Source organism: Zalophus californianus, chromosome X, assembly GCF_009762305.2.
Source record: "Zalophus californianus isolate mZalCal1 chromosome X, mZalCal1.pri.v2, whole genome shotgun sequence".
In the NCBI taxonomy this organism is placed as follows: domain Eukaryota; kingdom Metazoa; phylum Chordata; class Mammalia; order Carnivora; family Otariidae; genus Zalophus; species Zalophus californianus.
Genome location: NC_045612.1, coordinates 63,489,015 through 63,511,960, shown reverse-complemented (window position 1 = coordinate 63,511,960; position 22,946 = coordinate 63,489,015). Strand labels below are relative to the sequence as shown.

At 37.8% G+C, this 22,946-nt stretch overlaps 1 protein-coding gene across 1 annotated transcript in view; it reads right to left on the bottom strand.

Annotated features, from left to right (window-relative positions):
- Nucleotides 1-13,375: 13,375 nt before the first annotated feature.
- Nucleotides 13,376-22,946, bottom strand: part of BRWD3 (bromodomain and WD repeat domain containing 3) — a 218,259-nt gene continuing 208,688 nt past the window's right edge. Inside the window, exon 41 of the mRNA XM_027608730.2 lies at nucleotides 13,376-13,484. Coding sequence (XP_027464531.1) covers nucleotides 13,456-13,484 — 29 coding nt within the window. The 3' untranslated portion in view covers nucleotides 13,376-13,455. The remainder of the gene's footprint in view (nucleotides 13,485-22,946) is intronic.

The following is a 22,946-nucleotide window of genomic DNA, read 5'->3' as shown; positions in this document are numbered from 1 at the left end:
GGAAGGGGAGTCTCCCTGGATCTGCCATTTGTTGGGTCCCTGCTGGAATAGCAGTGGCCTGACTGTGCTGCGGATCATGGTTTATGGCAACTCTGACCTGAGACCCCGCTCCTCAGCTCCATCTCTGCAGCCAGCTTCCCTGCTCTGATTCCTGGGAGCTCTGCCACACTCAGGCACCCCCTGACCCCGAGGGTCCCGAGACCACACTGTCCCAGCCAGGGTTCCACCCCCCGCTTAGTCACTGGAGCGACATCCCTCAGCTGAGCAGACTTCTAAAAGTTCCAATTTTGTGCTCTGTTGCTCTATCACTTGCCAGTAGTGGCTGACGGAGGCCCCCTCCCCCTCTGTCTATCTTCCCAAATATTGCCTCGGATTCACTTCTCCCCACCTCCTACCTTCCAGAAAGTGGTCACTTTTCTGTTCAGAGAGTTGCTGCAATTCTTTTCTTCCATCTCCTGTTGAGTTTGTAGGTGTTCAGAATGGTTTGATCCCTATCTAGCTGAATTCCTGGGACCAGACAAAATTTAGGTCTCCTACTTCTCCACCATCTTGCTCCTCCCCCACTTGTTTTTAAAGTTAGATGTTTTGGGTGTTCATCTCTCAGGCACAGGTCTTCAAAGTTGTGGTGTTCAATGTGTGATTCAAACTCTTTACTCCTTGGGGAGAAGGTCTAGGTTTTTGAGTGCCTTCTGACTGTGGATCACCATGCTGGGGGGGTGGTTTATGGCAAAATTGTGTCCGTCTCCTAAGTGCTTCATTGTGGGCCTTTTCTCATTTGCCCAATATGTAGGGGTCACTCAGCCAGTTTCTAAGGTGTTTTTCAGAGGAAGCCATTCTCTATATATCTGTAGATTTGGTATGTTCATGGGAGGAGATGAGTTCTGAATCCCCTTCACCATCTTGAACTGGAACAGCATTTCTTTCTTTTTTTTTTTTAATCTTGCTTTGTGTACTTTTCCCTTCTAATATCTGTAGACACAGATATTAGATACAGATATCTGTAGATACATTTCTCTCATGATGTTTGGAAAATTCTTATTCATTATCTATTCAAGTATTACCATTCTATTTTTGTTATTCTCTTCTGAGATATATACTAAAACTTCTCATTCATAATCAATAATTATAAACTTCCCCTTCATATTTTTCACTTTTCTTTCTCTATTGCATTATGTATAATTTCATTAGATTGAACTTCTAGTTTGCTAATATTTTAACTCTATCTTATCTGTTTTTCAGTACATACATTGTTTTCTTTAACATTTATTGTTTTTTAAAGATTTTTAAAATTTATTTGACAGAGAGATAGAGCACACAAGCAGGGGGAGGGGCAGGCAGAGGGAGAAGCAGACTCCCTGAGGAGATGGGAGCCTGATGTGGGATTCGATCCCAGGACCCTGAGATCATGACCTGAGCTGAAGGTAGATGCTTAACTGAGTTAGCCACCCAGGTGCCCCAACAATTTTTTTTTCAATGTTATAAGTTCTATTTAGTTGTTTTTCAAAGAATCTATGTATGTATGTATGTATGTATCTATCTATCTTGACATTTGGTATCAGCACATATATACATAATTTATATAGATATTTATATATTAGATATATAAATTATATTATATAATATATAATATATAGATTATATTATAATATATAAATATGTAGATATATAAATATATTTCTATAATTTTAAAATGTATATGTGTAATTTTGTTGCTTTCTCATTTTTGGATTTTATCTTGCATTTCATGAAACAGTCCATACACAGGTATTTTATAATTTATATCTGACTATTCTAATAACTAAAGGAAGTCTTTGGGAGTCTAAATCTGCTGTTTGCTTTTTTTCTGTTGACACGCATAATGGTTTTGTTCTTGTGTGTTTGTGACCTTCTGTTGTATGCTCATATTTTATTGGTCTTCATCTGTGGATCTCCAAGGAGTTTAAATTAAAGGCACTTTCCCTCAGAGAATATTTGCCTTTGTCTTTGTGTGTGCCAGAGTATACTACTAACCTGGAACAACTTTAGCTCCTTTTTGGGTAGGGGTCTTGGCTTAATGTCCACAGCCTCAAATTCAGCTTTCCTGCTTGATGCTGACCCAAAGTTAGTCTTCTGATCCATTTTAGTGATAATGACATTTGCCCTCGTATCTAAGCCATTTTCCTGCTTGCCTGTTGTTATCTGCTCGGTTTCAGGTTACCTTCATTCTAGTTAGCAGGGAGGGTGCCTCAAATTTATCTCTTATTTTCTAAGTCCAGCAGTACATTAAATATCTGTTCTATTCAGGATCTAGTGGACGCATTGTAAGAAAGCTTCTCAATGTACGTAGTCCACTATACTACTGGAAATTCTCTTTCCATTCTTTCTTTAACTCACTGGAATCTGGCTCTCTACATTTACCTTTTATCTGAAATTGCCACCACCAAGATTATCTAAAAGCTTCATAGAGCCAAATCTAACATGTTTATGTCCTTGTTAGCACTTTACTTTCTATCTACCTTTGACTCTCTATGAGTTTCCTTTTAAGTTTTTATATCACCCATTCCTTAAATGTGATGTTCCTTGGGGGTTTAACCTTAATCTCTTCCTTTTAAACCCACACACTTTCTATGATCAATCTAATCCATTCTTGCAATTTCAGCTATCACCTATATATTGATGACCCCCAACGCTGTGTCCCCATCACAGACAAAATCTGTTTAATCAACTACCTGCTCTACTTTTGTGTAGCTCTCTATTCTGTAGTTACCTTATATTTAACATTAAAAACTGAACTTATTATCCTCCTTTTATGTTCACAGTTACTTTTCTCTCTTGTATTCTCTATCCAAGCTTCACAAGTCAGAAACCAGGCCATCATTCACAATGCCTCTCTCTCAAAGCTTCCACATTCCATAAGTCACCAAGTCTGACTCTTTCTACATCTCTGAATCTATTTTTTCTCTAGCTTCAATGACACTGCTTTTATACAAACAAGTCCCTTTCATCTCTTGCTTGGAGTATAGTTACAGCCTCCTAACTTCTCTGCTTGTCCTCTTGAATCCTTGCCTCCCTACTGTAGTGAGTAATCTTTCTAAAATCTTACCATGTCATTATTTTGCTTAAGCAGTGACTAGCCATTGATTAGAAGATCAAGTTCAAAATCTTCCTCTGTCCTTCAACATATGGCCCTGCCTACTGTCCAGTCTCATCTCTCTGTCATATTACCTTCTCCTTCCCTGGCTGCCACGATTTTTGGGGAATATTGAATTACTTGCATTTTGTAAAACATGATCTCTTAACAGAAGTGTCTTTGTCCTCACTCTGCCTCTCCATATATAATTCCTTTACTTGCTGTTTCCCATTGCTTAGGTAAGGTGCTCCTATAACATTCTGTATTTACTCTTGGTAGTGTATATAGTATTGCACTGTACATACATTCTGTCCTTTTCATTAAAGTGTGAGCTCCTTGAGGATGTCTTTTTTATCACAGCACCTAAACATACTAGGCATTTAACAAATGTTTGCAGGAAGAAAGTGGAACAAGGCTAATCTGCAGACTTAGCTTTATTTGTCACATACTATTGCACACTATACTGAGAAAGGGGAAGAAAAAGGAATTTAGAAGCATTTCAGAGCCCCCTGGTCAATTATCAATTCTACTTCCAACCTAAATGCATATATGAGTGTGGTATATTAATCTCAGTCCATTGCTTCTCTCCAACTAGCTATAGAGAGTTCAATGAACATCATGCTGGGTTGTCAAGAATACTAAAGATATGGTGCTATAGACCTTATCCAGGTTTTATCATTACTGGAAAGTAGTAGCATTATGGCAACAGTTTACTTCAGGGGTTCTGGTCTTATCTTTTAGTTTTTGCTTTAAATTGTTTCTTTTGATTATAAAATGGAGAGGAGTTATTAGATTAAACTTGCTTAGATATGAACATTTTTAGATATAAAATTAATCTAATGAATTTTCTAATAATGAATTTTATTACAAAAGCAAGGTGAGAATTTATATCACAAGGAAAGGAATGGGTCAGAAGAGGCATTTACCCTTCTTTTTTCTGCATTTCAATCTTTCTACTGCTGCTATCTAGTGTTCTATCTGTACTGTGTTTTTTTAGCATTCATTGGTAACCCTCTATATTCCTCAATGCCACTATAGGAAGGGGTCTGGATATTCTGACTTCCCTATCCAATGTTGTTGTTGTTGTTTTTTTTTTTTCATTTCACCACATACAGGATCAAGTAGGACATAATCATAACAACTGTAGCTCCCATTTGTGATGGTCTTTGTGATTTACGAGGTGTTTCACACACTTTTCATCAAGGTTGCTCCTAATAGCATTTTAATGATCCAGACAGTACAAATTCTCTAAGACAAATAATCATAGAATGTCAGAGCTGGCAAGGCAATTAAAACAGCTATCCAAGGAATTTTCAAGCCATGTTATTCTCTGTTTTATGGTTCCAGGTAAGTGACTTGGAGGTAGGGGTAGGGGTAATAGAACATCTTCCTCCCAGCCCCACAAAATGTACTTACCTCCTTTATATATATCACTGCTTCACTGTTTCTATATGTTTTATTTATTTGGGTTCTAGGCAATATATTTTTCTGTCCACAGCAAACATTTTACTCGTTAAAAGTAAGAGTTGAATATACACTTTACAGATGAGAAAACTGAAGCTCAGAGAGGTTCAGTCATGAGCCAAGGATGACACAGCTAGTAAGTAGCAGAGCAAAGTCTGCCTGATTCCAAGGCCCAGGATGGCTTCTCAGGCTATGGAGTTGCTTATAATGAAATAGGTTAAATTCAAATACTTAAAACAAATGAATTATCAGGCAAGAAAACAGAGAGTTTTTAAAACTTTGTGGTAAAACATAAACAACATAAAATTTTCCATTTTAAGTGAAAAAAAATAGTGTCATTAAGTGCATTTGCAAAATGTATCCACATTGTATCCACCACTATTTCCAGAAATTATTCATTATCCCAAAGACAAATTTTGTATTCATTAAACAATAACTCCCCATTCTTCCCTCTATCCAGTCCTTTGGAAACCAATATTTATTCTGTGTCTATGAATTTGCACTACATACCTCATATAAGTGAAGTAATACAATGTCCTTTTGTGAATACTTTATTTCACTTAGCATAACGTCTTCATAGTTCAGTCATGTGGCATGTGTCAGAATTTTCTTCCTTTTTAAGGGTGAATAATATTACACTGCATATGTATATGTGTATATATACATGTATATATACACATATGTATATACAACACATACCACATTTTGTTTATCCACTCATCCAACAGTACACATTGGGTTGCTCCCACCTTTTGACTATGGTCAATAATGCTGCTATGAATATTGGTGTACAAATATCTGTGATTCTCTGCCTTCAATTCTTTTGGGTACAGACCTCAGAATGGAATTGTTGAATCATATGGTATTTCTATATTTAACATTTTGAGAAATCATCCAACTGATTTCCACATTGAAGTCTCTTTATTTTGATTTGTGTGTGTGTGTTTCTGCATTTAACTTTAATGCTGCTTACACCTTAATGAAACAAAGATGTTACCTGAAGGACAAATTCTACACAGTGAACTTTTTTTTAAAAAGATTTTATGTATTGATTTGAGAGAGAGAGAGAGCATGAGAGGGAAGGAGAAGTGGAGGGAGAGGGAGAAGTGGCCCTCAACAGGGAGCCTATCAGGACCCTGGGATCATGACTTGAGCCAAAGGCAGATGCTTAACTGATTGAGCCACCCAGGTGCCCCCACAGTGAAATTTTAAGACATTAAGCACATGGCTATTCTCATATTTTCCCACATATACCACCAAACCACTTAACATCATTTAAAACAATATTTTAATAGCAGTTTATTTTTATTTTTATTCAAGTTAGTTAACATGCAGTGTTATATTAGTTTCAGGTGTGCAATATAGGAATTCAGCATTTCCATGCATCACCCTGTGCTCATCATGACAAGTGCACTCCTTAAAACCCATCAACAATTTAACTCATCCCCCCAAACACCTACCCTCTGGTAACCATTAGTTTGTTCTCCGTAAGTAAGAGTCTGATTCTTGCTTTCTCTCTCTCACATATTTTCCTTTTGCTTGTTTGTCTTGTTTCTTTTATTCCAATGAGTGAAATCACATATTATTTGTCTTTCTCTGACTCATTTTGCTTAGCATTATACTTTCTAGTTCCATCCACGTCATTGCCAAGAGCAAGATTTCATTTTTTGTGGCTGAGTAATATTCCTCTGTGTGTGTGTGTGTGTGTGTGTGTGTGTGTGTATACATATATACACCCCTTCTTCATCCATTCATCAGTTGATGGATATTTGGGCTGTTTCAATAATTTGGCTATTGTAGATAATGCTGCTGGAAAGATAGGGGTGTGTATTCCTTTGAATTATTGTCCTTATATTCTTCCAGTAAATACCCCGTAGTCCAATCCTGTATCACAGGGTAGTTCTATTCTTAACCTTTTGAGGAACCTCCGTGATGTTTTCAACAGTGGCTGCTGCACCATTTCCCATTCCAACCAATGGTGCACAAGTGTTCCTTTTTCTACACATACTCACCAACACCCATTGTTTCTTGTGCTGTTGATTTTAGCCATTCTGACAGGTGTGAGGTGATACCTCACTGTAGTTTTGAACTGCATTTCCCTGATGATAAGATATGAGCATCTTTTCATGTGTCTGTTGGCCATCTGTGTATCTTCTTTGGAGAAATGTCTGTTCATGTCTTCTACCCATTATTTAATTGGATTATTCATTTTTGGTTGTTGAGTTGTGTAAGTTCTTTGTATATTTTGGATATGAACCCTTTATCAGATATGTCATTTGCAAATATCTCCTCCTATTCCATAGGTTGCCTTTTAGTTTTGTTGATTGTTTCCTTTGCTGTCCAAAAGCTTTTTATTCTGATGAAGTCCCAATAGTTTATTTTTGCTTTTGTTTCCCTTGCTTCAGGAGACATATATAGTAAGAAGTTGCTATGGCCAATGTCAAAGACGTTGCTGCTGTGTTCTCTTCTAGGATTATTATGGTTTCATCTCTCACATTATGTCTTTAATATATTTTTAATTTATTTTTGTGCATAAAGGAAAGTGGAAAGTGGCCCAGTTTCATTTTTTTGCATGTTGCTGTCCAGTTTTCCCAACACCATTTGTTGAAGAAACTGTCTTTTTTTCATTGGCTATTTTTTCCTGCTTTGTCAAATGTTAATTGACCATATAGTTGTGGGTTCATTTCTGGGTTTTTTGTTGTGTTCTGTTGACCTAAGTGTCTGTTTTTGTGCCAGACCATCTTGTCCTGACAACTACAACGTTAAAATGTAACTTGAAATCCAGAATTTTGATGCCTCCAGCTTTGCTTTTCTTTTCCAAGATTGCTTTGGCCATTCAGGGTCTTTTGTGCTTCTATACAAATTTTAGGTTTGTTTGTTCTAGCTCGGTGAAAAATGCTATTGGTATTTTGATAGGGATTACATTAAATCTGCAGATTACTTTGGGTAATATAGACATTTTAACAATAATTTGTTTTCCATTTCATGAGCATGGGATGTTTTTCCATTTCTTTGTGTCATCTTCAATTTCTTTCATCAGTGTTTTATAGTTTTCAGAGAACAGGTATTTCACCTCTCTGGGTAGGTTTATTCCTAGGTATCTTATAGTTTTGTTGCAATTGTAAATGGGATTGATTCCTTGATTTCTCATTCTGCTGTTTCATTATTGGTGCATAGAAATGCAACAGATTTCTGTACATTGATTTTGTACCCTGTGACTACTAATTCATGTATCAGTTCTAGCAATTTTTTGGTGGTGACTTTTGGGTTTTCTGTATCATGTCATCTGCAAATAGTGAAAGTTTCACTTCTTCCTTGTTGATTTGGATGCCTTTTATTTCTTTTTGTTTGTTTGTTTGTTTGTTTGCTATGGCTAGGAATTCCAGTATTATGTTAAATAAAAGCGGTGAGAGTGTCTTGTTCCTGTCCCTGTCTTGTTCCTGACCATAGAGGTAAAGCTCCGTTTTTCCCCATTGAGGATGATACTGCTGTGGGTTTTTTTGTATATGGCCTTTACGATGTTGAGTTATATTCCTTCTAACCCTACTTTGTTGAGCGTTTTTATCATTAATGGATGGTGTACTTTGTCAAATGCATTTTCTCCATCTATTGAAAGGATCATATGATTCTTATCCTTTCTTTTATTAATGTGGTGTTATCACATTGATTGATTTGTGAATATTGTACCACCCTTGCAGCCCAGGAATAAGTCTCATTTGATGATGTTGAACAATTCTTTTAATGTACAGTTAGATTTAATTTGCTATGTACAATTAGATTTAATTTGCTATTAAGAATTTTCACATCCATGTTCATTAGGAATGTTGGCTTATAATTCTTTTTTACTGAGGTCTTTGGTTTTGGAATCAGAGTATTTCTGGCCTCATAGAATAAATTTGGAAGTTTTCCTTACACTTCTATTTTGTGGAATAGTTTGAGATGAATGGGTATTAACTCTTCTTTAAATGTTTGATAGAATTCATCTGTGAAACCATCTGGCCCTGGACCCTTGTTTGTTGGGAAATTTTTGATTACTGACTCAGTTTGGTTGCTTGTTTGTTTGCTGCTTTTTGGTCTGTTAAAGTTTTGTATTTTTTACTGTTTCAGTTTTGGTAGTTTATATGTTTCTAGAAATGTATCCATTTCTTCCCCAGGTTGTCCAGTTTGTTGGCATACACTTTTTCATAGTATTCTCATAATTGTATTTCTGTGGTGTAATTGTTATTTCTACTCACTCATTTGTGATTTTATTTATTTGGGTCCTTTCTCCTTTCTTTTTGATATGTCTGGCTAGGGGGTTTATCAACTTTATTAATTTTTCAAAGAACCTACTCCTCGTTTCATTGATCTGTTTTACTGGTGTTCTTTTGTTTGTTTCTATATCATTTATTTCTGCTCTAATCTTTATTATTTCCATTCTCCTGTTGACTATAGGTTTTGTTTGTTCTTCTTTTTCTTACTCCTTATAGGTTTAAGGTTAGGTTGTTTGAGACTTTTCTTGCTCCTTGAGGTAGGCCTATAGTGCTTTATACTTGCCTCTTATGACCACATTTGCTGCATCCCAAAGGTTTTGAACCATTACATGTTCATTTTCATTTGCTTCCATGTATGTTTTAATTTCTTTGATTTCCTGGTTGACCCATTCATTGTTTAGTGGTATATTGTTTAACCTCCATGGGTCTGTGGTCTTTCCAAATTTTTTCTTCTGTGTGACTTCATGTCTCATTATGTTGTGGTTGGAAAAGATGCATAGTATGATCTCAGTCTTTTTGTACTTGTTGAGGCCTGATTTGTGACCCAGTATGTGATCTCTTCTGGAGAATGTCCCATGTGCCCTTTGAAAACAATGTGTATTTTGCTGCTTTAGGATGAAATGTTCTGAATATATCTGTGAAGTCCATCTGGTCTGGTATGTCATTGAAAGCCATTGTTTCCTTATTGATTTTCTGCTTAGATGATTTTTCCATTGATGTAAATGGGGTGTTAAATTCCCCAACTGTTGCTGTATTATTATTGATTAGTTCCTTTATGTTTGTTATTAATAGCTTTGTGTATTTGGGTGCTACTATGTTGAGTGCATAAATATTTACAATTGTATCTTCTTGTTGGATAGTCCCCCTTTTTATTTTTTTAAAGATTTTATTTATTCATTTGAGACACAGAGATACAGAGAGAGAGAGAGAGAGAGCACGAGCAGGGGAGAGGCAGGCAGAGGGAGAGGGAGAAGCAGGCTCCCTGCTGAGCCAGGAGCCCGATGTGGGGCTCAATCCCAGGACCCTGGGATCATGACCTGAGCCGAAGGCAGATGCTTTTTTTTTTAAGATTTTATTTCTTTTTATTTGACACAGAGACAGAGATAGTGAGAGAGAAGCACAAGCAGGGGGAGCAGCAGGCAGAGGGATAGGGAGAAGCAGACTTCCCACTGAGCAGGGAGCCCGATGCAGGGCTCGATCCCAGGACCCTGAGATCATGGCCTGAGCCAAAGGCAGCCGCTTAACCAACTGAGCCACCCAGGTGCTCCTGGATAGTACCCTTTTTAATAATATAATGCCCTTCTTTAACTCTTGTTATAGTCTTTGTTTTAAAGTATTTTGTCTGATTTAAAAATTGCTAGTCTGTCTTTCTTTTGACATCCATTTGCATGATAGATCACTGACCAGCCTCTGTCCTCTGTCCATCTGCAGTTATATTTAGGTCTAAAATGGGTCTCTTGTAGGAAGCATGTAGATGGTCTTTTTTTTTTTTTTTTTTAATCCATTCTGTTACCCTATGTCCTTAGATTGGAGTGTTTAGCCCATTTACTTTCTAAATAATTATTGATATATATGCATTTATTGTCATTTTATTACTTGTTTTGTTGTTGTTTCTGAAGATTTTCTCTGATTATTTTTAAGATTTATTTATTTATTTGAGAGAGAGAGAGAGCATGAGCAGGAGGGGCAGATGAGAGGGAGAGAGAATCTCAAGCAGACTCTACACTGGGCTCAGAGCCCAACATGGGGCTCAGCCCCACAATTCCGAGATCATGACCTGTGCCAAAACCAAGAGCGGGATGCTTAACTAACTGAGCCACCCAGATGCACATTCTTTGAACTTTTCTCATATTTCTCTCTTTCATGTTTTGGCTATTTTCTTTAGGGATATATTTGGATTTCTTTATCTATATTTTTTTCATATTTGTTATTGGTTTTTGATATATGGTTACCACTAGATTTGATTATAACATCTTCGCCATATAGCAGTCTATATTAAGTTGATGTTTGTTACATTAGCACCTATTTTTTTATATTTTCCCTCTCATGTTTTAGATATATGTTATTATATTTTATATCATTTTGGTGAGTTCCTTGACTGAATTTTTACAGAAATATTAATTTTTATTGCTTTTTTGTTACCTATATCTTCTGTTACTATTCTCTCCTTTCCACTCAGAGATTTCCCCCTTAGTATTTTTCACAGGACTGGTTTAGTGGTCATGAATTCCTTTAGTTTTATTTGGGAAACTCTTTATCTATCCTTCTATTCTGAATGATAGCCTTGCTGGTTAGAGGATTCTTGGCTGCAGATTTTTGCCATTTAATATGTTGAAGATATGCTACTTCCTTCTGGTTTGCAGTTTTTTTTTTTTTTTAAGATTTTATTTGTCAGAGAGACAGAGAGAGAGCACAAGCAGGGGGAACAGCAGGCAGAGGGAGAAGCAGGCTCCCTACTGAGCAAGGAGCCTGATTCAGGACTCAATCCCAGGACCCTGGGATCATGACCCAAGCCAAAGGCAGACTGAACCACCCAAGCGACCCTGGCTTGCAGTTTCTGTTGAGAAATCTCCTGCTACTCTTATGTGTTTTCTCTTAGAATTTAATGACTTCTTTTGTCTTGCTTTTAAAATTTTTTCTTTATCACTATATTTTACAAATTTAATTACAATATCTTGGTATGGATCTGCTTTTGTTGATTGTGTTGGGGGCTCTTGGTGTCTCTTGGATCTGGATATCTGCTTCCTTCCCCAGATTAGGGAAGTTTTCTGCTATTATTTCTTCAAATAAATTTTCTTTTTTTTTTTAAGATTTTATTTATTTGACAGAGAGAGACACATCGAGAGAGGGAACACAAGCAGGGGGATTGGGAGAGGGAGAAGCAAGCTTCCTGCGGAGCAGGGAGCCCAATGCAATGCAGGGCTTGATCTCAGGACCTGGGGATCATGACCTGGGCCGAAGGCAGACACTTAACGACTGAGCAACCCAGGCGCCCCTCACATACATTTTCTGCCCTCTTTTCTCTCTCTTCTTCTTCTGAGGCTTTTATAATACTTTGTAATACTAATATTAATAATGGAGTCAGTGAGTTCCTTAAGTCTATTCTCATTTTGCATAATTCTTTTTTCTGCTTTAATACTTTATATTACTCTGTCTTCTAGTTTACTAATTTGTTCCTCTTCTTCCATTGTTCTCTTCATTCCATCAAGAATGTTTCTCATTTTGTTTATTGTGCCCTTTCTCTCTACTACGTTCTTCCTTATCTCTGTGTGAAGGTTCTCATTCATGTATTCCACTTGTTTCTCAAGTCCAGTGAGTATCCTTATGATCATTGCTTTAAATTCTCTATCAGGCATATTATTTATATCTGTTTGGCTTAGGTTTCTGGCTGTGGCCTTGTCCTGTTCTTTTATTTGGGATAAATTCTTCTGCCTTCTCATTTGTCTACATTTCTGTGCCTGCTTCTCTGTGTTAGAAATGTGAGCTACATCTCATGGTCTTAAAGGTAAGGGCCTTTAAGAGACATCCTGGTGTACCCTGTAGTGCAGTGTCCCTTGTTCACCAGAACCTGACACTTCATGAGAGTATTCTTTGTGTGTTTATGCCCTGCTGTTGTGTTTGAGTCACTTTTCCTTTCAGTGTAGTCTTCACACTGACTCTCTGCCTGTTGTGGGCTGTGCTTGCTCTCTGTGGTGTTAATGGGATCCAGTCAGGCCAGCTCTGAAGGGGTGTGCCCACTGTGGAACTTGGGAGTAGGGCAGCAGTGTGAGCAAAATTTGCACTGGGCTACTAGTCCAATGCCAGATCCCTTGAAGCAATGCTTTGACTTAGAGCTGTGGACTAGTGTGGCCTAGGGTGCAGTATGGGGCAGGGTGCACAAGGATGGCTGGGTGTGTCTGGGTGTGGTGCACAGATGTGCATGGTGCATGCTGGTAACCCTGCACCCAGTAGCTGGGCAGGGCACATACATGGCTTTAACAAAATTTGCCCTGAGCCCAAGGCCCAGACTAGCAGGCTTGGAGTGGGCAATTCCTCAGGAGAACTTGGAGTGGGAAATTCCTCAGGAGAACATGGTGCACTGCTAGGAGGTTAGGTAGCAAGTGTCTGTGCAGCTCTGCCTCCTGCTTCTGTCTCTGTTTATGCTGGGAGGCAGAGGAGGAAAATGGCACCTATCAGATCCCTCATTTTTGGAGAAGTCCCTCAAAGGCTCAGAAATCGGTAGGAACAGATCTGCCACCCATTTGTCCCCAGCATTGTATAAACTACTGTTTTTATCCTGCCTCTCCACATAGGCTGCTGTCTCTTTAAGGGCAGCTACTCAGCTCTCACTGTCCTCACAGCTTGCCCAGTGCTGAGTCAAATGACTTTTAAAGCTTCAGGTTCCAAGTCCTTGGTTTTACAAACTCATGGAATTCAAACCCTCTGGTTTTTAAAGCCAAACATTATGGGGATTAGTCTTCCCCATCTGAGCTCCTTGGTGTGAGGGCCCATTTCTCTGCCCTCTCTTCACACATATCTCTGTCCTTCCTGTGGGCAGCCTCCCTCTGCCTTTCTGATCTTCCTAACTTTTCAGATGCAGCTTCTTTATATTTAGTTGTGGAGTTTGTTCTTCCAGTCTTTGGATCACTCTCATATATTGACTTGGATGTGGATGATATCTAGTTGAAAACATAGGACAGGGTGAGCTCAGGGTCCTCTTACTCCACCATCTTCCCAAGCTCCCCCGGAGTCCCTTTAAAAGCATTGGATTATAATTTCAGATATGTTTTCCAAACTATTTACCACTACCAAAAAAGATTTTCCTTCTAGTTAAAAATGTATTTTCATAGAACATTGTTGTTTATACTCAAGAACACCTTATGACATTTTATCATTGCTTATATTGAAGATTCTCTTGAGATATATATATATATATTTCAATGAAGTTTTTTTTTAAAGGTTTTATTTATTTGAGAGAGAGAAAATGAGAGAGAGAGAGCACATGAGAGGGGGGATGGTCAGAGGGCGAAGCAGACTCCCTGCCAAGCAGGGAGCCCAATGCAGGACTTGAATCAGAGACTCCAGGATCATGACCTGAGCTGAAGGCAGTCACTTAACCAACTGAGCCACCCAGGTGCCCTGAATTGAAATTATTTTTGACAGTTAATGCTAAGACTTAGATATTTTGTGTTATCTATAAGAGCACATTTCTTTGGAATCTCTTCCTTTTTGTCTACCTTCCCTAACTTATTTTGATGAGGCCCTAATCTAATAGCAATTCTGACATTTGTTTAGGCACTTCTATCTTAAAAAGTTGAAAGAATAAGGCTAATTTATCATGCTATTTTTTCGGGGGGGGGTGGGAACTACTCCTGATCAATTACATGCCCTCTTTTCAGTGTTAAGTCTTTCAGTTTCCTAAGGCATAATTTTCCACATCTGTATTTTTTCTTAATCAATTATTAAATTTGCTGAATGACCAACTTATAGCATCATGTCACAATTTCTCTCTCTTTTACTTGAAGTGACTTTGTGGTACAGATAAAATGTCCTGTTTATTTTTACCTCTGGTACAGAATGTGAAAAAGAACCAATAGATGCATAAAATGACATCAGAGTGACTAGGATTGTTCTATTATTATTGCTAAATATTGGTGAATGTGACAAAAATAAATGTGCTGGAAGGAAGTATCCTTAGATGTACTGGTTTCTAAAAGATAATGCTACCAACATATTGCCAGGTTCAAGAATTGAACCAAATATTTATCTGCAAACCTATGATATGCCAACTAATCTAGATTAACAGGAGAGAGAAGGTCCTTGTTTTCATGGAGCTTCCAGTCTTGTGCCATGAGACAAAACACAAGTAAACAAAAATAATTCCAAATAGTGATGATTACTAGATGGAAAAAGGCTATTCTTTAGATAGGATGGCTAGGGAAGACTTTTCTTGAAGAGATATTTGAGCTGACACCTGAATGACAAGTAGGAGGCAGCTTTGCAAAATATGATCCAGACAGAGGAAATAGAAAGTACAAAGGCCATGAGTTAAGAGAAAAGGTACACATATGCCAGATCATGTAGGGTCTTGTAAGTCACAGTAAGGCATGTAGATTTTATCCTGAGCTCAATTTATTTCAGTATAGTTAAAGTACCATGTATAATCTACCATGAAAAATTCTAAATCTTGATTCAGAATTTTACAGAATTAAGTGACAATTCCCTAACTCCTGTTATGGAGGACAAGTCATTGGAAGTAAATTCTATTACAAGTCCAATAAATGATCACATCACTGTATTTTTTTTTTTTTACTAGAAATTTATGTTTGGAATAATAACCTCAGACACTACTGATGAAAAGTCGGGAAATGCCTTAGTGATATAATTGCATTTTTGGAATGATTCATGTGAATTATGTTGTAATAGGAGAAAACTGGGAATTTGATTTTTATGTTTAAAAACCATATGGTTTTAGGGGTCAAGCCTGAGGTACTTTGGGCCAGGGGGAGGTAGTAAACCATTTATTAATTGCAATACAGACTTAAAGGCCTCATCATGTTCCAGCTTATCCCTATTCTTTAGAACAAATAAGTTTTGGAGTTAGAGAAAGGGAATTTGGACAGTCATTGGAGTTTTATGGTCACTTCCTTACCCTTCCATCCAATTCTGTTTCCTGTCCTGTTTCAGGAGAAAGAAAGGAACAGTGAGTTTTGGTAGGTTAAAATGTGACCTTAGTAAAGGACTAGATTTCTTAATAACCAGAGGGATGATGAAGTGTGTGGGCCTTTGAGAAATACCACTTCATCTGTTTGATGAGGCTCATTAGCAATCTCACATCACCACATTACATGATGGATGAGAACCCTCCCCCCAATATTTCCAAAGGGTGGGATATAGGAGCAACCTATCTAAGAAGGTCTTGACATTGCTGCAGGTGATGATCCTGCTGTATTTCCCAGGAAACTAGAAATGGAAATGGCTCTTGTCACAACTCAGGATAGCTTCCTAATTATGGGAATAAGCCTCATTCCTGCAAATAAATGATCATGATATCCTTAGGTTAATATCCCACTAATCAAGTCATTTTGGCTTGGATCTGAACATGCAGAGCAAATATCCTTCAGTAAACTTATTTGCATTAGCCAGGAACCCATTACTATTTTCCAGGTGGAAGATATGGGATTGGGATGATGGTGGTCAACTATTAGCAGGAAAGGGCATTCTTCTAATTTGTCACTTTTGTTTTGAAGTTTTTGATTGTGAGTAGAAGAAAAATATTAAGAAAAGGTTAGAAACATGATTTAAACCTATTAAATAAAAAACTTTGAATTTTCTAAAGTTTTTATTTAAATTGCAGTTAACATACAGCATAATATTAGTTTCAGGTGTACAATTTAGTGATTCAACACTTAACACACAACACCTGATGCTCATCACAAGTGCACTCTTTAATGCCTATCACCTATTTAACCCATCCCCCCAATGGCCTCCCCTCTGGTAACCATTAATTTGTTCTCTATAATTGGGAATCTGTTTCTTGGTATGACTTTCTCTTTTTCCCCCATGCTCATTTGTTGTTTCTTAAATTCCACATATGAGTGAAATCATTAGGTATTTGTCTAACTCTGGCTGACTTATTTTGCTTATCATAATACTCTTTAGCTCATCCACATTGTTGTAAATGGCAAGATTTCATTCTTTTTTATGGCTGAGTAATATTCTGTTGTATATATATACCACAACTTCTATATCCATTACTCAGTCAATGGACATTTGGGCTATTTCCATAATTTGGGTATTGTAGATAATGCTGCTATAAATATTGGTGTGCATGTATCCCTTCAAATTAGTAATTTTGTATTCTTTAGGTAAACACCTAGCAGTGCAATTGCTGGATCATAGGATAGTTCTATTTTTAATTTTTTGAGGAATCTCCATACTGTTTTCCACAGTGGCTGCACCAGTTTGAATTCCCACCAACAGTGTAAGAGGATTCCCCTTTCTCCACATCCTCACCTGACACCTATTTATTCTAGTGTTGATTTTAGCCATTCTGACAAGTGTGAAGTGGTATCTCATTGTAGTTATTTGTATTTCCTTGATGATGAGTAATGATGAGTATCTTTTTATGTGTCTGTTGGCCATCTGTATGTCTTCTTTAGAAAAGTGTTTATTCATGTCTTCTGTCCATTCTTAAATTGATTCATTCATGTTTTGGGTGTTGAGTTTTATAAGTACTTTATGTATTTCAGATACTAACCCTTTATCAGATATGTCATTTGCAAATATCTTCTTCCATTTCATAGGCTGCCTTTCAGTTTTTTTTTGATTGTTTCCTTTGCTGTGCAGAAGCTCTTTATTTTGATGAAGTCCCAATAGTTTATTTTTGCTTTTGTTTCCCTTGCCTCAGGAGATATAATTAGAAAGAAGTTGCTATGGCTGATGTCAAAGAGGTTCCTGCCTGTGTTCTCCTCTAGAATTTTAGTGGTTTTCTGTCTCATGTAGGTCTTTAATCCATTTTGATTATTTTTTTTGTATGGTGTAAGAAAGTGGTCCAGTTTCATTCTGGTTTCATTTTCTTCAGGAGACATCTACTAAGAAGTTCCTACAACCAATGTCAAAGAGGTTAATGGCTGTGTAACACTCTAGGATTTTTATGGCTTCAGGTCTTGCATTTAGGTCTTTAATCCATTTTGTATTTATTTTTGTGCATGCTGTAGGAAAGAGGTCCAGTTGCATTCTTTTGCATGTTGCTGTCCAGGTTTCCCAACACCATTTGTTGAAGAGACTATCTTTTTCCCATTGGATATTCTTCCCTGCTTTGTCAAAAATTAATTCACCATATATCTGTGGGTTCATTTCTGGGTTATCTCTTCTGTTCCATTGATCTATGTGTCTTTTTTGGTGCCAGTACCATACTGTCTTGATGACTACAGCTTTGTAATATAGCTTGAAGTCCGGAACTGTGATGCTTCCAAATTTGCTTTTCTTTTTCAAGATTACTTTCACTATTCAGAGTCTTTGTGGTTCCATACAAATTTTAGGATTTTTGTTCATTAGCTCTGTGAAAAAGGCTGTTGGTATTTTTATAGGGATGCACTAAAAATGTAGATTGCTTTGGATAGTATGACATTTTAACCATATTTGTTCTTCTGACCCATGAGCATAGAATGTCTTTCCATTTCTATGTGTCCTCAATTTCTTTCAGTGGTGTTTTATAGTTTTCAGAGTACGGGTCTTTCACCTGTTTGGTTAGATTTATTCCTAGGTATCTTACTGTTTTGGATACAATGGTAAATGGGGTTGATTCCTTATTTTCTTTTTCTGCTGCTTTATTATTGGTGTATAGAAATGCAACAGATTTCTGTATATTGAGTTTTTATCCTGCGACTTTACTGAATTTGTTTATTAGTTCTAGCAATATCTTGGTGGAGTTTTTGAGTTAATAGCTATTTTCAAACTATTCCAAAAATAGGAAAGGAAGGAAAACTTCCAAATTCATTCTATGAGGCCAGTATTATCCTGATACCAAAACCAGATAAAGATGTCACTAAAAAAGAGAACTATAGGTCAGTATCCCTGAAGAACATGGACACAGAAATTCTCAACCAAATATTGGCAAAGCAGATCCAACAATATATTAAAATAATCATTCATCCGAATCAAGTGAGATTTATTCTGGGGTTGCAAGGGTGGTTGAGTATTCACAAATCAATCAATGTGGTACACCACATTAATAAAAGAAAGGATAAGAACCATATAATACTGTTAACATGCAGAAAAGGCATTTAACAAAGTACAGTATCCATTCATGATAAAAACCCTCAAAAAAGTGGGGTTAGAGGGACTATACCTCAACATAATAAAGGCCATATATGAAAAACCCACAGCTAATATCATCCTCAAGGGAGAAAGACTGAGAGGTTGTCCTCTATGGTCAGGAACAAGACAGGGATATCCACTCTTCCATTATTTAACATAGTACTGGACCTCCTAGCCATAGTAATTGGACAACAAAAAGAAATAAAAGACATCCAAATCAGCAAGGAAGGAATAAAACTTTCACTATTTGCAGATGTCATGATACTCTATATAGAAAACCCAGAAGACTCCACCAAAAAAACCCTTTTATTTATTAGGTTATGGACCTCTTATCCTGAGCTGCTTTCAGGATTTTCTGTCTCTGAAATTTGCAAGGTTCACTATTACAGTTGGGGTATTGACCTATTTTTATTGATTTTGAGGGGGGTTCTCTGTGCCTCCTGGACTTGAATGCCCATTTCCTTCCCCAGATTAGGGAAGTTCTCCATTTTAATTTGCTCCAATATACCTTCCGCCCCCCCTTCTTCTGGGATCCCAATTATTCTAATGTTGTTTCTCCTTATGGTATCACTTATCTCTTGAATTCTCCCCTCATGATCCAGTAGTTGTTTATCTTCCTCTCAGCTTCTTTATTCTGCACTGTTTGGTCTCTATATCACTAATTCTCTCTTCTGCCTTATTTATCCTAATAGTTAGAGCCTCCATTTTTTATTGCATCTCATTAATAGCCTTTTTTATTTTGACCTGATTAGATTTTAGTTCTTTCATTTCTTCAGAAAAGGATTCTCTTGTGTCTTCTATGCTTTTCTTCAAGCACAGGGAGTATCTTTATAATCGTTATTCTGAACTCTACGTCTAACATCATACTTATATCCATACTGATTAGGTCTATGGCAGTCATTACTACCTCTTGTTCTCTCTTTGTTTAAGATTTTATTTATTTATTTGACAGAGAGAGGAAACACAAGCAGGGGGAATGGGAGAGGGAGAAGCAAGCCTCCCCCGGAGCAGGGAGCCTGACGTGGGACTTGATCCCAGGAGCCTAGGATCGTGACCTGAGCTGAAGGCAGATTCTTAATGACTGAGCCACCCAGCGCCCCAATCTTGTTCTCTTTTTTGAGGTGAGTTTTTCTGTGTTGTCATTCTGTCCAGAGGAGAATAGATGGATGAGAGAACAAAATACTAAAATACCAATGACCCTAGAGAAATATACACTAAACAAATCAGAAGAGATCTGAAACAGAAAATAAAAAAAAAAAAGAGAGAATATAATCATACAGGTGAACAGAAAAGAGAAATACCCTAGATTCTGGGTGTATTTTGGTTTGTTAGAAGAAACTACATCCCAAAATTGTAAAGAAAGAAAACAACATATATATACAAAAATAAAATTAAATACAATGAAAGGATAGAATGTAACTGTAAAAATGAGAATTAAAGACTTTAAAAAATAGTTGATAAAAATAAGAAATTGGTTGAAAAGGAAAAGGAAAAAAAATAAAATCAAGACTAAAGAATCCTGGGGTGGGGGGAACATGAATTGTATATACTATTTTCCCCTAGCATTGGAGTTTTGCAGTTCTGTGTGATCAGTAAACTTGGTATTAGCCAAATGTTCTTGCTGATCTTCTGGGGGATGGGCATGTTGCACTGATTCTCAGGTGTCTCTGCCTTGAGGAATTGCACCATCCTTGCCAGGGAAGCCAGGCTCAGTTAAGTGGTTCCAGATTGTTCTGTGTGGCTTTTGTTCCCTGAAGGAAATCCGTGTCACTTTAGAGGATGAGAATGAAAATGGTGGCCTCCCAGTCTCCAGCCCCAGAGCTGAAGGATTGGGCAACCACTCTTCAGTGGGCCCTCAGGTAAAAACAATCACTCTTGTCTCCCTTGTTTGTCTGCACTCTGCGTTTACCCAGGCTGTGACCAGCATTTTCATCTCAGGCATGCAATCCCGGTTTGAGTCTCCAAACTTAGCAGACTCCTGTGGCGAGAACCCGTGCCACTCCTCCCAGGGGAGGGAGGAGGGTCTCAGTGCTGTTCTGCCACTTGCTGGGCCCCTGTTTGAAGAGCAGTCACCAGACCATGCCGAGGTTCTAGGTTTATGGCAACACTGAGCTGAAAGCCCACTCCTGGGGTCACTAATTGCAGCCAGCTTCCCCAGTCTGACACCTGGGAACTCTGCCACACTCAGGCAGTGCCATTCGTTCTGACTCTGGGGATCCTGAGACGAGGCTGATCCACCTAGAATTCTGCCTGGCTTTACTACATGAGTGCCTTTCAGGCAGGGGCATCCCTCACTGGAGCAGACTTTTAAAAGTTCTGATTTTGCTCTCCACGATTATATCACTTCCTGGTAGCTGGCTTAAGGCTACTCCCTCTCCCTGCAGTATACCTTCTGATATATCACCTCGGATTCACTTCTTTTTGCAGAAAGTGGTTGCTTTTCTATTTGTAGAATTGCAGCAATTCTTTTACAGAATTCTGGTTGAGTTCACAGGTGTTCAGAATGATTTGATAGCTATCTAGCTGAATTCCAGGTACCAGACAAAACTAAGGACTACCACTCCTCCACCATCTTCCTCCCCCCCATAAGCCAAGACCCACTGATACGCTGTCTGCAAGAGACTCATTTTAGACAGAAAAACACCTCCTGATTGAAACTGAGGGGGTAGAAAACAATTTATCATGCTAATGGACATCAAAAGAAAGCTGGGGTAGCCATCTTTATATCAGAAAAATTAGGTTTTAAACCAAAGACTGTAATAAGAGAAAGAACACTATATCATAATTAAAGGGCCCATTCAACCAGAAGATCTAGCAATAGTAAATATTTATGCCCCCAACTTGGGAGCCACCAATTATATAAGCCAAATAATAACAAAATCAAAGAAACACATGGATAATACAATAATAGAAGGGGACTTTAACACCCCACTGACTGCAATGGACAGATCATCTAAGCAGAAGATCAACAAGGAAACAAGGGCTTTGAATGACACCCTGGACCAAATGGAATTCACAGATATATTCAGAACATTCCATCCTAAAGTAACAGAACACATATTTTTCTCTAGTGCCCATGGAACATTCTCCAGAATAGATCATATCCTGGGTCACAAATCAGGTCTCAACTGGTACCAAAAGACTGGGATCATTCCCTGCATATTTTCAGTCCACAATGTTTTGAAACTGGAACTCAATCACAAGAGGAAATTTGGAAAGAACTCAAATACATGGAGGCTAAAGGGCATCCTACTAAAGAATGAATGGGTAACCAGGAAATTAAAGAATTAAAAAAAATTCATGGAAACAAATGAAAATGAAAACACAACTCTTCAGAGTCTGTGGGATGCAGCAAAGGTGGTCCTAAGAGGAAAGTATATAGCAATACAAGCTTTTCTCAAGAAACAAGAATGGTCTCAAATACACAACCTAACCCTACACCTAAAGGAGCTAGAGAAAAAACATCAAGTAAAGCCTAAACCCAGCAGGAGAAGAGAAATCATAAAGATCAGAGCAGAAATCAATGAAATAGAAACCAAAAGAACAGTAGAACAGACCATGAAACTAAGAGCTGGTTCTTTGAAAGAATTAATAAATTGATAAACCCCTGGTCAGACTTACCAAAAAGAAAAAAGAAAGTACCCAAATAAATAAAATCATGAATCAGAGAGGAGAGATCACAACTAACACCGGAGAAATATAAACAATTTTCAAACATATTATGAGCAACTATATGCCAACAAATTAGGCAATCAGGAAGAAGTGGATGCATTCCTAGAAACATATAACCTACCAAAACTGAACCAGGAAGAAATAGAAAACACAAACAGACCCATAACCTGCAAGGAAATTGAAGAAGTAATCAAAAATCTCCCAACAGGGGCGCCTGGGTGGCTCAGTCGTTAAGCGTCTGCCTTCAGCTCAGGTCATGATCCCAGGGTCGTGGGATCGAGCCACGCATCGGGCTCCCTGCTCCACAGGAAGCCTGCTTCTCCCTCTCCCACTCCCCCTGCTTGTGTTCCCTCTCTTGCTGTGTCTCTCTCTGTCAAATAAATAAAATCTTTAAAAAATAATATTCCAACAAACAAGAGTCCAGGCCAGATGGCTTCACAGGGGAATTCTACCAAACATTTAAAGAACTAATACCTATCCTTCTGAAGCTGTTTCAAAAAATCGAAATGGAAGGAAAACTTTCAAATTCTTTCTATGAGGCCAGCATTACCTTGATCTCAAAACCAAAGACCCCACCAAAACGCAGAATTACAGACCAACATCCCTGATGAATATGGATGCCAAAATTCTCACCAAGATACTAGCCA